This window comes from Suncus etruscus, chromosome 7 (assembly GCF_024139225.1).
Source record: "Suncus etruscus isolate mSunEtr1 chromosome 7, mSunEtr1.pri.cur, whole genome shotgun sequence".
Classification (NCBI taxonomy): Eukaryota; Metazoa; Chordata; class Mammalia; order Eulipotyphla; family Soricidae; genus Suncus; species Suncus etruscus.
This window is the reverse complement of record NC_064854.1, coordinates 22,685,718-22,701,024: the sequence shown is the minus strand read 5'-3', so window position 1 is coordinate 22,701,024 and position 15,307 is coordinate 22,685,718. Positions and strand designations below refer to the sequence as shown.

At 40.5% G+C, this 15,307-nt stretch overlaps 1 protein-coding gene across 1 annotated transcript in view; it reads left to right on the top strand.

Annotated features, from left to right (window-relative positions):
* Positions 1 to 15,307, top strand: part of CUBN (cubilin) — a 253,967-nt gene that overhangs the window by 222,933 nt on the left and 15,727 nt on the right. The window contains exon 60 of the mRNA XM_049777740.1: positions 14,146 to 14,354. Coding sequence (XP_049633697.1) covers positions 14,146 to 14,354 — 209 coding nt within the window. The remainder of the gene's footprint in view (positions 1 to 14,145; positions 14,355 to 15,307) is intronic.

Below are 15,307 nucleotides of genomic sequence, written 5' to 3'. Positions count from 1 at the left end.
ACCTGCTTTCAATCCTCAGCATCCCATAATTGTCCCCTGAGCCTTCCAGGAGTGATTCCTGAGCGCAGTGCCAGATGTAACCCCTGAGCACCAATGGGTGTAGCACCCCAAAATAATTGTATATGACATTGTTATTTTAAAAATTATCACTTGGGGTCCAGAATGGTGTTCTTGGAGCAAGAAGTATACTTGCCTTGCATGAGGTCAACTCAAGTTTGTTTCCTAGCACACTATGGGGGTTCCTTGAAAACTATCAGAAATGATCCTGAATGCAGAGCCATGATTAAGACAGGTGTGCTCAATGCCTCTCAACAAAAGTCACTTCAGTCAGGGATGTGATTTAAAGTGGCAGAACATTTTCTTTGCAGAGAAGAAGGCCCTGGGTTTAATCCCCCGACATCATTTTGCTCTTCCAGCTTGGCCAGGAGCAGCCCTAGTGGCCTTGAGACCATTAACCCATAATAACAGAAAAAAGTGTATATGTAGGCATACAACACCTCAAAGGTTATGGAGCCTCTTTGTCACTTAGGGAATTGGTGCAAATTGAGGCCAAGACCAGTATAAGAAAGAAGACCCCATGAAAAGAGAATCTTGAATTTTAAGTTTTGAATTTTAATTGTAAGCTGCAAAGCCTGATGTCTTCTTGAGACATCTGTGTGGAAGTTGGGAGTGGGGTGGGCATCTGGAGCTCTTGATCCTAAAGTAGACTTGCCACAGAAGTGTGCTACAGAATGTAGAAGGCTCCAGTTCATACCAGGAGAAGAACAGAAGGAAACACAGATGCCTCTGAGCTATCCAAAAGGCAGAGAGGATAAATCTTCCATGATCTATGAAATACATGTCAAGGATGACTTCTTAGGCATGACTAAGTCCATAGTGATGCCTTAGAAGGTAAAGATTGAGGGAAGAAGTGGATTTGCTTGAGTTAATGCCTCCGAGTTTGAACTAGGGGGGCCTATGAGCTATGAAATGAAAAGAGTTGGGTGATTAGGTGAATGGAAGCCTAAGAAGCAATGAGATCAGGATACCAGGTACCAGTTGCCTCATTACTAGCTTTTCTGCCTGTCTCCCAGCTCACTCTCTTTGGCCCCAGCTCTGCACATGAGCAGTCTTATCCACAAAACTACCAAGAACTTTGTCATTAAAAGGACATGGCAGTTAGCTCATCAGTTCCCAACTTAACTGAGCTTCAGTGGTACTGAGACCCTTTGCACTTGCTACCAGAAAGTCTTTCCTTTTGAATACAGATGTGATTAGTGTTCCAAAAAAAGCCCTTCAGACAAATCATATGCTGGTTGAAGACTCCGAGATGTTTTCTATGCAGAGATTTCTTCCTAGCATCCCTGCCTTCCTCTCTCTTTTCCTCTTGCTGGGGTTAACTTTCATCCCTTGAATACAAAGCAGAACCTCCTTATGTTTGGAGTATCATTTTTTCCCCATGAATTTCTTGAGGGAGGCAATTAGACTTTGCATTTTTGAAGGCTTCCCAGTAAACTGGAGAAATCATAACAAATGGCTCTCGAAAAATCACTTGGCCACCTCCTCTGCTTGCAGTATCAACAGCTTGAAAGTCTATGTCCCAGGCAGACAGAGAGAAAACAGCCTTCAGAGTACAGCCTGAGCAAAGTGACTTAGAAAACATGGGAGGCTATCATGAAAGCAAAACTCATTTTCCTCCAGAGAGATGTGTGCATAAAGGAGTTGGCGGATTCTTGCCTTTAGCATATGCAATGGCATCTCTCTGGGTTTGCTGTTGCTACCTACTTTCAAGTTGCTTTTCTTTTTCCTAATTTGCCCCCTTATGTGCAGGGGGAGGAGTCCCCAGTGTTCCTCTTCCCCTTGCAGATTCATATGAAGCTTCTCTCACCTGGTCAGTGTTCCTGAGCTTCATTAATCGACTATGTCTGGGAACTACAAAGAAGGCATAGCAGGACCTGCTGTCATTTGATTACACTGAAGGAAAGTTCGAGCCCTGTCAGAGACACTGCCCAAGCATGAGTCTTAGATGCTTCTAGTTCATTTCTGATTTCTTCTGCTAATTGCAGGCAAATTGGTAGAGGGCAGAATGCAGGTCTGGAATATCATTCCTGGCCTGCATTGCTGCATGCCTTTATTAATGCCTTTTCTCTTCTGTCATCTTTATATGCCTTGGACCATTTAGATATGTTTTTGTCATCTTTAAAACTTTTCTCTTTGAAATGAAAACCCAAGTGTTCTCCATTTAGAGAATTTTGGTCCCAAGTGCTTACCAGAGTCCATATGGGAGTTTGCTGATAATTTGGACCAACAGTTATTTGAGTCCGTCAAGTCTCAAAAATTTTGGATCAAGCTGGTCCCTGCCCATCCTTGACCCCTTCTACTATGACTGGGCTTACATCAGTTGAGAAGCTTTTCAGTAAGGCAATACTGCTCCTAAGCCATCTGAGCCCCTGCTTCTCCACATTCCCAGGAACCACACAAGAATAGCACTCAGGCTGTCTCTTCATGACTTGCTCTTCTTAGATGACTGGGGTCCACAGAGAGGGTCCAATCTACCAGTCAGATCCCTTTATCTGGCTACCCAGCACCATAGTCCTTTCCTTAGCTTTCTCCTCCATATCCTGTCTCCAATTTTGTTGTTGTTATAGTGACCAGAGGCCATCCAGTTGTATGTGGTCCTCCTATATGTCATCAAGAATCCCCAGAATAGTGCCTCTGGGTCACACTTGCCATGAAGATTGGTGCCAGGTTTAAGACACAGCCTTGCACCTGCAAAACAAATGTTTTGCCACAAAGCTGCCCTCAAGACACCTTGTTGACTCTTTCAAGTCATGTTTCCCAAGGTACTTTAGGAAAAGGCCAGATGCTGAATGTGGCCCAGTCAAGAGGATGTTGGCAGACTTTGGGACCTGTGAGTTATGAAGTGTCTTCCTCGGTTGAACCCTAAGGCCTTGCAGAAACCTTGTTAGTCCACCAATATTGGCCAAATGAATGAATTCAAGAATTTAAGAAGATGAATTCAAGAATTTAAGTGGATAAATTACTCCTAATTCTTCATTACATTATCATAGCATTACACATACAACAGTAATATCTCCATGTATTAGGTGTTCTTTCGTTGAGGTTCAGCTCATTTTCAAAATGTAATCGGGTTTTTGTAGTTCTCTTTAGGGTGGGAAATTAATTTACTTTCATTATCCATGAATACAGAATAGATGACCCTGAGTCTTTGGGTCCAATGTACATACTCTCTGGATTGGTACCCATAGCCAGAGCATCAGAAAAAGTGTCACTTGGTCACATTTATGGGGGATATGGGCTAGCAACTGAGCCAGGGGTTATCTGAGTAGTTTGGAAGAGAAGGAATGAGGGAAGAAAGAAGAGAGAAAGTGGGGAGACAGAGAGAGAGAGAGAGAGAGAGAGAGAGAGAGAGAGGAAAGACTGGTGATATAGGAGAGAGAAGGGAGGAGATAAAAGAGAGAGGAAGAGGGAGAGAAAGGAAAAAAGAGGGAAAGAGAAGCAAGAGAGAGAAACTGCTGAGTCTAGACTCTAAAGCTGAGAAATCTACTTACAACAAATAGAAAAAAAGTAGAAAATGCATTTCATCCAAGCAGGGTTTCATTCTGTTAAGTTTCAGAGCTGAGTGTTAATTTTGAACCTTTGAGATGCACATTCTAAAGATCTGGAACTAACTCAGCAAAGCATGTGGAATGTGCCATGGTACTGAAAAGTACAAGCTCAATAAATTAGTTAAATTAGAACCCGAATAATTTTACAAAACCCCCGCTCAAATAACCCTCAGTTTAACAGTAATGGGGACATTACTGGAAAGCACTATGCTTTGCCTGTGCTCTTAAAGTCATCTGCTCTTCTGATGAAGTCTGGGAATGGGAGGGGCTGACATTGTACACTCATTTGCAGAAAGCCATACTAAGCAGATTCCAAAGCCCTGGAACTGTCATCTGTAATTGGACTTCCCTGGGGAGGCCAAGGACAAGTTATCTGCAGTTTATTCTTTGTGGGTTTTACTAAAAAGGTGGTTCAGTTCTGTTTTCCTTGATTTGCTTTTGCTGAACTGAGGATCTGGGAATGTGATAAAGAAACTTATGTATGTGTTAACATATGTGTGTATGTATTCACTAACCATCTGACCAGGCAGGAGTAAAATTCTAGATCAGTGGAAAGAAAAGAAAGTTTATCATGAAATATATTCCAGATATGAGTCTGGACTACCCCTTCAATGACACAATGGCTACCCCTGGCCCTAAGTAGGCACAGTTGTTGAGAAGAAGAAAACCAGCAGAGACTAAGCTAAGAGATAAAAGCGAGTTACTGGGTAAAATGAGAAGATAATAGTGAAAAACTCTGAATACAGCAAGAGCTGGGAAGCAAATCACTCTGAACTCAACCATCTGACCCCTCCTCAATAACAGCCCTCAGAGAACAGGAGCTGGGAATGAATTTATTGGCCAGCCCAGAGGCCCCCTAATCCTCAGGCCCCCTAATCCTCTAGATTCTGACATGGATCAGCTTACATGGATGCTGGTTATCAAGCTCAGAAGTTCAAGCTGCCTCATGATGGCAGTCAGCTTCCAAAATTGTTTGGTTGTACAGTGCTGGTACAGGAAATGGTTTGATACAGGGGACTGCCTCTTTCTTTGCTCAGATAGTCAGGCACTACTGGGTGGCAGCTTTTTATTCTGCTTGTGCTCCAGTGACAGACATCACTTGATCCCTAAGCCCATTGCTAATAACCTTCCATCTCCTAACATCTCCAAGAGGCGCTCTGTGGGCCTGGTTTCCACCCACCCTTGCTGCACAAGAGGCAAGGACTGGCCCATTTGCATAGACAGAAACCAGAGACATAGTGGCCACTCTGGCAAAGGATTTGTGGAGATAGAGCCAAGCCTGGAGCTGGGGCCTCTCCCCAAATGCTCCTTCTCCTCATCAACCCATCTTGCCTCCCAGACAGTCAGGGAACACGGACAAGCCTGAGAATATCTGGGGCTGAGATTTCCCCAAAGCCCCAGCTGCTTCTCTCAACCTCTGCTTTAGACAGAGCTACTGTTGGTCTCAGCTCCCATCTTCTCATCTGCTCCTTCTGGCACTTTCTCTTTTGTACCTCATCCCAGATAGTGCATTCCTTGATAACACCTATTTATATAAGTATTGTGCAGAAGCATAGTTTTACCTTCCATACCAAAGGGAAATCTATACATTTTTTTAAAATGTGCTATTTTGCTCTATTGATGTATTAAGTGTGTGATTACTTATTATGGCTCACATGGTTATTATGATTATTTTACAACTATTATTTACTTATACAACTATTAACTATGCCTTGTATAAACATATATTTATAGCATTAATTAGACATAAATATGTATATATGTCTAATACTTAACACATCCATGTCTATCTTTCATCTATTCCTAAAGCCCTTCATCTTTCTGATGTTGACAGAGGAACACCACATCTGTTAGAATTTAAAGGGAATAAGCTATAGGACAAGCACAACATAAGGGGCTCCAATTTAATTAAATTCTGAATGCTAAAATGCGATAATATGTAGCATGTGGGCCGAGCAATTGCATAGTGGTAGGGCATTTGTCTTGCATGCCACTGACCCGGGTTTGATCCCCAGCATCCCATATGGTCCTTGAGCCTGTCAGAAGGGATTTCTGAGCACAGATCCAGGAGTAACCCCTAAGCACCACCAGATGTGGCCCCAATCCCCCCCCCCCAATTTAAAAATGCAGCATGTGGGCTATTGTTTTCTAGGAAATAAACTCAATTGATATTCTTTTTTTTTGGTGGGGGGGGCACACCCATTTGACACTCAGGGGTTACTCCTGTCTATGTGCTCAGAAATCACTCCCTGACCTGGGGATTCATATGGGATGTGGTGGGGGGGGGGGGTCGAACCAAGGTTTGTCCTAGGCTAGCGCTTGGTAGCAGACGCCTTACCTTTAGCACCACCACTCTGGCCTCTCAATTGGTATTCTTATGGTGTAGTTTAGTTTGCAAATGAGGAAATAAGCCATAAAGAAATTAAGTGCTTTCTCAGGGTCACCTAAGTGTCAAGGAGAATTGGCAAAAGAATCCCCAGATCCACTATATCATACATCTATTAGACTCATAAACATTGAAATATCATTAGTGCTCTGTATAACCTCATATAATGCAAGAACAACAGAACAATCCCATGTCCTTGTTTACATTTGGATTAGAACAATCTCAGGTGTTCAGTCTGTTTGATAAATTTTCATCTGACCATGTTGAGAATGCTGAAATATATACATGTTTTAATCCCATTTTTGTATAGGTAGAAAGTTTGCAAATTTTTGTTAGCTTAATTTTATGATTGTCAATTTTAAGTGAATAAAATGATACTTGTTCAGTGTGGCTATACATTAATGTATCTTGAGCTCTTCAAATAATTAAGTTTTTCTCACAACTGAAATCTAATACATAGATATTAAATTTCCCTAAGTAACAAAGCTGTCATTGCAAATTTTAAGTGAAAGAAGCATTTTCTTTCTTAAATATCTTTTAGGTAATGTTTTAATCCTTCGGGAGTATTTTTACTATTTATTCAACTTATTTATTTACAATCAAATATTCCAGACAAATCAAACTAATGAAGTTCTGAGAGAGGTTACTACATAGAAACAGAAAGTAATTTTGTTAATTTTTAGAAGTATACATATGTTTAATAAGTATATTTATATTATATTTTGTTTCATACTATATTTATAATATCTCTTAGTATATACTGTTATAGCAACTTTATAAATCAAGAAATAAGTTTAATTCCAAGAATTCTTCTAATAAATTGGCTATAGAGCAAAGAAGCAAGAATTTCTAACACTTTCATTGTTTATTTCATTGTTTATTCAGCAATATTTACCAGCTACTTACTATGCAGGCAATGAACTTTTCTTGGGGAATACAAAGATGAATTGAGCTCTGTGCTTCAGAAGCTCACTCAAGTAGAAGTGTTAGCAAATAATTGTCAATTCAGCATGATAAATGCTTTTGACATGAGTACGTTCAAAGGACATTGCAGGCAGAGAAAAGAAGGGACGTGTAGTACTTTGGTATCAGGTAACAGGACACAGAATTGTTAGGAAGCACTTTGGAGCATGGCAGATGAGATGTCATATAATGACTGAAGACTCAACCTCTTTGGTTCAAACCTAGCTGTGTAGGGCAGCTAGTCTGACCTTGACTTGATACTTGTCCTCTCTGCCTTGTTTTCTCCTCTGTATAGTGAGCACCTAACAGTACCTACAATTGGATTTGAATGGGGCTTCTTCAACTTTTTCCACTCACAACCCCTTTTTGCGTGAGAAATTTTTACACAATCCTGAATATATGAAATAAGTATACAAATTAAATATCTGCTTGTCCTAAATAGTAAGTTAAATTCAAAACAAATCTTTTTGCCACCATCTCCCACATTCAGTTACATGACCCCATATGAGATCGTGACCCATTGTTGAAAAAGCTAAAGATAAGAGAATTTCTTGATATTAGCATATAATGCATTTTAGCAGTAAATAGGATGAAGTAAAGACAAAAAGCTATTCATTGGGGGTAAAGATAGTCCATGGAACAAAAAGGCAGGTACAAAGCACATGAAAAATTACAGGCACATACATTTCAGAGGCAACATCCTGACTAGCACCATCTTTGGTAAAGCTTTGGCATCTGAGGTGACTTCGGGTAAAGGTAGAGGCAAAGAGAAATGAGACAGGAGAGATTAGGGATGAGAACGTAGGACCCAGCAATGGAGGATTTTGTGGCACAATCAACGGGTGCACATTAAATCTGTGTTAGATAGTTCCTGGACCCATGAGGATGATACTTTGAAATAGGTATAACATTTTAGGCAGGAGAAAACTTTGCAAGTACCACAATAGTTTGTCCACATAGCGGTTGATGGGCAGTGTGAAAACTAACAGGAGGGCTGAAAAACTAACACCTAGACTCTAGAAATAATGTGACACAGTAGTTTCCTAGCAATTAGAAAAGAGGGAACATGGTAGTCCTAAAATTCCTGATTAAGTTCTTAGGATATTTAAGGGAAATTGTCGGGAGTCAAGTAGATTTTTTTTTTTTTTTGTAGGGAGAAAACAATGATTGTTTTACATTAGTTGGAAGAAGCCTGTTCATGTAGATATCCAAGCAATGGTTTGCTGGGTAACAGATAGAATTCAAATTTCAGTAGAAAGATCTTAGTTAATCATTCTTTTTTTTTTTTTTTTTCACTTTTAGGGAATGTGAGGTAGCAACTATGCATGTAAAATGGTTCTAGCTTCTGATGGATAGATTCTCTAAGCATAGCTTCCAGTTCATATTTCATTGCATATCTTTCAGCTCTCCATTTCACTATTATCAAGAATATACGAGGGTGGGTGGGTGTCTTTCAATGTGATTGTGTGCTTTTAGCTAATGAGATTACCAGAAGTAATGGATGTGACTAGGTCATTTGAACAATGTTTGTTAAAGATCTGACCTGTGTGTAGGTTGCAGTCAAGCTTTTTATCTGGTTCACTGCCAGGTATCCAATTTCAACCATTTGTTGCAAAGACTGTCCCTTTGCCATTAAATTGCTTTTGCATCTTAGAAAGAAATTCAGTTGGATCTCTTATATTCTCTCTCTCATTTTATTGATCCCTGTGTCTAATCCTCTAGCAGTTTAGCATTGGCTTGTGTACCATTACTTCATTCGACTGATTCCTGAAATTTTAATCGTCCTAGTCAAGATTGTTTTAACTGTACAAGGACTGTTGCATATTGCCTTTTCATATCAAATATTAAGTGGACTTTTATTTATGTGGGCAGAGAAATTATCTTCCTTACAGTTATTCCATATAAATGCTTTAGTAAATATTTTTTATGGAGGCAGACATTTTTCCATATTGTATTTCCATATAAATTTTTAAATAAGCTTTTTTATTTGGGAAAAATATCTTGCTGAGTTTTAATAGGAAATGCCTTAAACTTATGCAGAATTTTGATAATAATGGCATATATACTATGCTGAATCTTCCAGTACATGAACATTTATGTCTCATCATTTCTTTAGGTCTCTGATTTCTTGAATCGTTTTCCAAATATTTGCACAGGCCTACATATATTTCATTGTTAACTATTTTTATTTTCTTTGGAAATTTTTTCTTTGTAATTTTGGTTCATAGTTAGTATCTATAAATATATTTTTGTGTTGTCCTTAATTTCCTTAAGTTCTTACTGAACTTATTTACAGGTTCTGGGTTTTTAAAGTATAATTCTTAGAATTGTATTGATCTTAAAATATTGATAATTTTATATATGCATACATATATACACATAGTTTAGGGTTCCTATTATTATTGGGCAAAATTTACAATGATACCCTATTCAGATGAGAGGTTAGAAAAATATTCTTTTTATTGGACAGAATTTACAGTAATTATTATTGAACAGAATTTACAATATTCTTATTATTGGGCAGAATTCACAATAATATCTTATTCAGATTAGAGGCAAGAAAATACTGCTTTTGGAGAAAAACATCAAGTTTTTAAGAATTAAATATCATGTTCAACATTGGCTTTTTGAAAATGCCCTTTATCAAAGTTGAAAAAATTCCCTTCTGTTCCTAGTTATCAAAGACTTTCCATCATGAATGTATCAAATCTTATTAAATCTCTTATCTACTACAATTTATATGATTCTATCATTTTGCTAAGTAAATCATTTTAAAATTTCAAAACTGGTAAAATGATTCTCACAAAATGTCTTGGGCTAATGGTACATACATATATCAGGTACTTTTGAGAAATATCAAAATAAACCAAAATACATGAAAAGATACAATTCTTATTCTGCTAATTCTTGATAGACTCCATTGCAATTTCTTGTGACTATAAATGGATTCATACTTTGGATTCATATTTTCTCTTGATAAAATAGCCATTCTTAATAGTAGATTAGTTATATATTTTCCAACTATTATCAGATTAAATACACTGTTTTTTGTTTTTCAATCACACTTGGCAGTGTTCAGAGCACTCTTAGCAGGCTTAGAGGACCACATAGAATGCCCAAGATTGAACCTAGGTCAGCCATATGCAAGTCAATTGCTCCACCTGCTATAACTATTGCTCTGGCCCCTTAATATACTTTCTATATTAAATTAAACTGTGTCTCCAATTAGAATGAAAACCAAGTCAAATTGCTAAAAAAATAAAAGAAAAAACATACAAGTTATATTTTCAAATCCTTACATTTTTTCAATAATAGACACACTAGCTAAAAATGCTATATTCGTATTTGAGGTTAGGGAGCAAAAGAATAAAATCCAAGTTCCTTATATAGAAAAAAAAAAGTGGTTTATCTGAAATCTAGTAGAGCTTTTCAGATAAATTCAGTGCCTTTGGGCACTGGCCTATGGCAGCCTGGACAGCCACTCTTAAGATTTGCCCAGAGAAAGGATTATGGGTCTCAGCTCGCATCCCTGGGCAGTAGACAGGAAGTTGTTTTGAGGAGCCCCCCACCTCCATCTCCCCAAGCAGCAGCTCCAGATGAGGTTCTGTTCTGCCTCATGTGTTTCCCTCTCTGCAGCTACAGCTAATGCCCCCACTGGCTCTCCAGGGAATAGGAAAATGCTGATCTTTATCGGCCAGTCTGGCTGCACAGCCACCATCTGTCAAGTAGTGCTTGTCCAGAGAAGGCTGGAGATCTTATCCAGAGAACCGCCATTAATGCCAGCCCCATGCAGTGCTGGCCACAGAAATGCCAGTTCCCCAGATAAGCAATTTGCGATATATCTAACTGTGCCTAAGTCTTCGAGATGTTTTCTCTTCCATAATAGAGCTCTTTCATACCTTATCGGGCTTGTCCTGGCTTGAGCTTCGCTTAGAACTTTAATAATCTGGGGGGATAATTTTAGATTATCTACTGAGTTTTAATGAAAAGAACCTTGACCCTGAGGCTGGAGTGATAGCACAGCGGGGAGGGCCTTTGCCTTGCTCATGGCTGACCCAGGTTTAATCCTCAGCATCCATATGGTCCCTTGAGTCTGCAAGGAGTCATTTCTTTTTTTTTTTAATTTTTTAATTTTAATTATGAGAACAAAGATGCAAAGAAAGAGGACAAGGTAAAGTTACAGTGGAAGGACAATCACCCGTAACATAATTCTCAGAAGAAGTCCCCTTGCTGATATCTTAACTTTGAACTTTCAGCCAAAGAACATTAAGATAAATAAAACAGAATCCATGTACAATTACTTTGTCCCTCAAGTCCCCAGATTGTAATACATTATAATATTTCTTAGCAGCAGACAAGGCAATCTAAAGCCATAAAACTTATGTAACTCCTTACACATTAGAGGCATAGTATTTTTTTTTTACATTTCCATATACATGCATATTAGTTTAAGTTAACCTCAAAAGTTTAAGTGGGGGCCCGGAGATAGTGCAGTGGCGTTTGCCTTGCAAGCAGCCGATCCAGGACCAAAGGTGGTTGGTTCGAATCCCTGTGTCCCATATGGTCCCCCGTGCCTGCCAGGAGCTATTTCTGAGCAGACAGCCAGGAGTAACCCCTGAGCACCGCTGGGTGTGGCCCAAAAACAAACAAACAAAAAAAAGTTTAAGTGGGTTTTTTTTTAAGGATTAGAGTCAAAGGAGCACAGTAAAAACGGTGTTAGAGTGGCAACTGTTGTTTGCATAGGCCCACCAAAATATGAGGGGCATGGAAAGGAATAACCTTGGCCTAAATACAAAGAGACCCTACCCCTGAAGTTTCCTGGCATAAGACCAACTCTAGGCTCCAGGCAAGCTAGATCATCCAATCCAAGACATTGTCTGTCGTACCAACACACTTATTTTTCACATAGTCTCTGTTGTTGGTATCATGTTTCTGTATTAAAGATCCTGGAATCTGCATATCCTACATTGAAGTCAGGATGTGGAGCGTCCTCTAGTTTCACCTCATCATTAAAGGGCAATGCAGAGAGCCCTGTCCTGTAAGCAGGTCGTTGTTGTTGTTAAGTTTTCTCAGTGTTAAGGGAAGTCTCTTTTGAGCAGGTCGATGTCAGAGCAGTGGTAGGGTCTTCCCTGGTAGAGGATTGCTTCCAGGTGATGTTATAGACAAACTTGGATGTTTTGTGGATGGCTTCCCCGGTTCAGAGGTGAATGGAAAATGCCCATTCTTCTAAGGCCTGTGTCAGGTCTTTATGTCAATGTTCAGGGTGTAAGGTCCTGCAAGGAGTAATTTCTGTGGGCAGAGTCAGTAGTAACCCCTGAACCTTGTTGGGTGTGGCTGAGAGTGAGTGAGAGAGAGAGAAGAGAGAGAGAGAGAAAGAGAGAGAGAGAAAGAGAGAGAGAGAAAGAAAATCTTGACCCAGGATACACTACTTAGAGGGTCTTTTTCCATAATATCTTTAGCCGAACAAATTCTATCTCTAGAAAAATAGAAATAAAAAGAGTTCCTCAGTAATACACCTTTCCAGTTTTAGGGAGAAGGTTGGAATGACATTGTTTGTTCCCAGGTGCATGGGAGGGTCCCGAGACAAATTGAATGATACAGGAAGTGGTGATGGATGGTAGGTGCTAGCCAGCGGGAGATGGATGGTGACAAGGGTGATGATGGATTTAAGAGGGAAAACTGTGGTCGAGGTCAGATGCTCTTCTTGATGAAAAAAGATCCAATAGTAAGCAAATATCCTTTTCTTGCATATCTGCTTCAGAGGAGTCAGAGACACCCTCTGCCTGTCTCGGAAAGCCTGCTTGGGTTCTAGAGATGGTGAAGCCACAGCATTAATATTCATCTCTGTCTCCCCTCAGACATGCCCCTTCTGCCAGAGGAATAGAATCAGGGTCCCTCAGCAATGCTTCAACTGAGACTGGAGGGACCAGAGCCATCACAATCACTTGCGGCTTCACACAGGATGGAGTCTACTCCCATCAGCATTGACCTTTATTCATCCTGTGTATTTTGTCAGCTAAGGCCTGTGCAGTGTAGGAACTACACTCTGAGAATTTTGTCTCAGGATAATGGGCCCATTTGTTCATCTTGAAGGTGTTTTTAAAGCCCTCTTCTTGTATTTTTATTCTAAATTGAATATTCCAAGTGAATCTATTTTTATGCCTCTTACAACGTTTCTTTCAACGTCCCCCTTTGTTGGAAAATAGAAAAATTTCCTCTAGGCTGTGCTGTAACATAAGCTGGACTCAGTGTTCAGTGTCACCCACTCTCTACCAGGGGTCTTCAAACTTTTTAAACAGGAGGCCAGTTCACTGTCCCTCAGACCATTGGAGGGTCTGACTATAGTAAAAACAAAACTTATGAACAACTTCTTATGCACACTGCATCTATCTTATTTTGCGATAAAGAAACAAAAACAGATACAAATACAATATGTGGCCCGCGGGCCATAGTTTGAGGACCACTGCAGCAAATGATTAGACAGATTTATTAGAGGCCAGTTTTCTTAGTGTTGGGGGAACTCTTGCATAGATTTTCTATCTGACATTGTGCCGAAAAGCTGAGTGTGGAGGAAGAAAACTCCCCTGGCCATAGCTCCCTCCCATCTTGTTTCATGAAGTGCTCGAGGCACACATGACTGGGCTGTGAAAAAAAAAAGCTTGACTAATTCATGTCAGTAGCTTCAAGAAAAACAAATATGTGATCCCACACACCCCCAAATGGTGTTGTTATTCTGGACCAATAAGTGTGAGTGAGGCAGCAAGGCTGAAGGAGGAAGCAGAAATCATGAAACAGCTCCCATAGATGGCAGTCCATTGGAATGACCCTCTGGAGCACCGCCAACATACCAGTAAGGCTCATCCAAGTGCCACCAAAAAGATAAATGGTGCAACTTTGCAAAGACAGGATACCCAAACTCTGGATGTATAGGGTCCCATGAGTGATGGTCAACAGCTGGAATCCCAGTGTGTGGGTGCCCCGGCCCTGCAGTGCTGGGGGACCTCCAAAGCCACAAGCAATGATGCTTTGAGGACCACATGTTGCTGGAAATGGAACCTGAGCCATGAACATGATGAGGCATCTACCCTCCCTGCCATGCAATCTCCGGCTCCAGCTTTGCAGCTTTCACATCTTTCTCAGATCTTTCCTTCTTGCATTGTACAGAGTGACACGTGTTTGTTTCCTCAGGGATCCAGCAAGGATGCGGCGGGTTTCTGACGGCTCCGAATCAGACCTTCTCCTCCCCCAGTACTCAGGCCAGTGGTCACTATGACAAGAACCTGAACTGTCTATGGTATCTGATGGCTCCCGAAAACAAGCGCATCAAACTCACCTTCCAGACATTTGCTCTGGAGGCAGCGACAACTTTGCAGAGATGCGCTTATGATTTTGTCAGGGTAAGATCATGCTTCTGCTTAGAGCTCTCTCCTCCCATCTTGCTAGCTTGGCACATGCCACATGGGAAGTCCTGGAAATGGTGAGTAGGATGGATTTTTTTTTTTCAAAACAGCTGTTCTTTTGTATGATGGATGTATCACCTCTCAGATGCTTGAAGTATTCAATGAGTTACTGATACTGGTGGGGAGGAGACAGGGACAAGAACATGACAGCAGTGGAAGTGTTCATCTGAGAAGAAGGGAGGTACTGAAAAGTGGGAATATGCCACACAGAGACCTTACCAGCAAGACAGCTAGAAATCACAGTGACCAAGTAACAAGGAAGTGCCTGTCCTAGAGGACAGTGTTAGAACATTGCACACCTACAGTCCATCCAGTCAGGAATAACTTTGGAATTTTCAGTGATGAAATAAAGTTTTCTGGGGGAGTTACACACAGTAACACTCAAGGGTTACTCCTGGCTCTGTGCTCAGAAATAGCTCCTGGCTTGGGGGACCACATGGGATGCCAGGGTATTGAATTGTGGTCTGTCCTAGGTCAGCCGCGTGCAAGGCAAGCACCCTACCGCTGCGCCACTTCTCTGGACCCTGAAACAAGGTTCTTAATAATGTGGATTGAGATCTTTCTTGCAACCAAGTCTTTTCAAGGAATGGCCAGTGGGTTGTCTGAAAAGAGAAAACTAGAGGATCTTTGATGAATCCTCAATTTTTGTTTGTATATAACCACCTCTTAACTGTTCTACGGGGAAAGGTGTGTGTGTTATTCTCCAATTCCTGGGATGTGAAAGGCATCTTAATTTTAAAGACCTGATAGAAGCCAATAAAGAAAAGCTTTATTACTCAGTTCTTTGACATACAGGTGCCCCATGTGTATTGGGTGATGTCAACTCAAACAAAGTGTTATGAGCAGGGTTCCAGAGAGATAGGATTGTGGAGTGGGTAGAGCGATTTCTT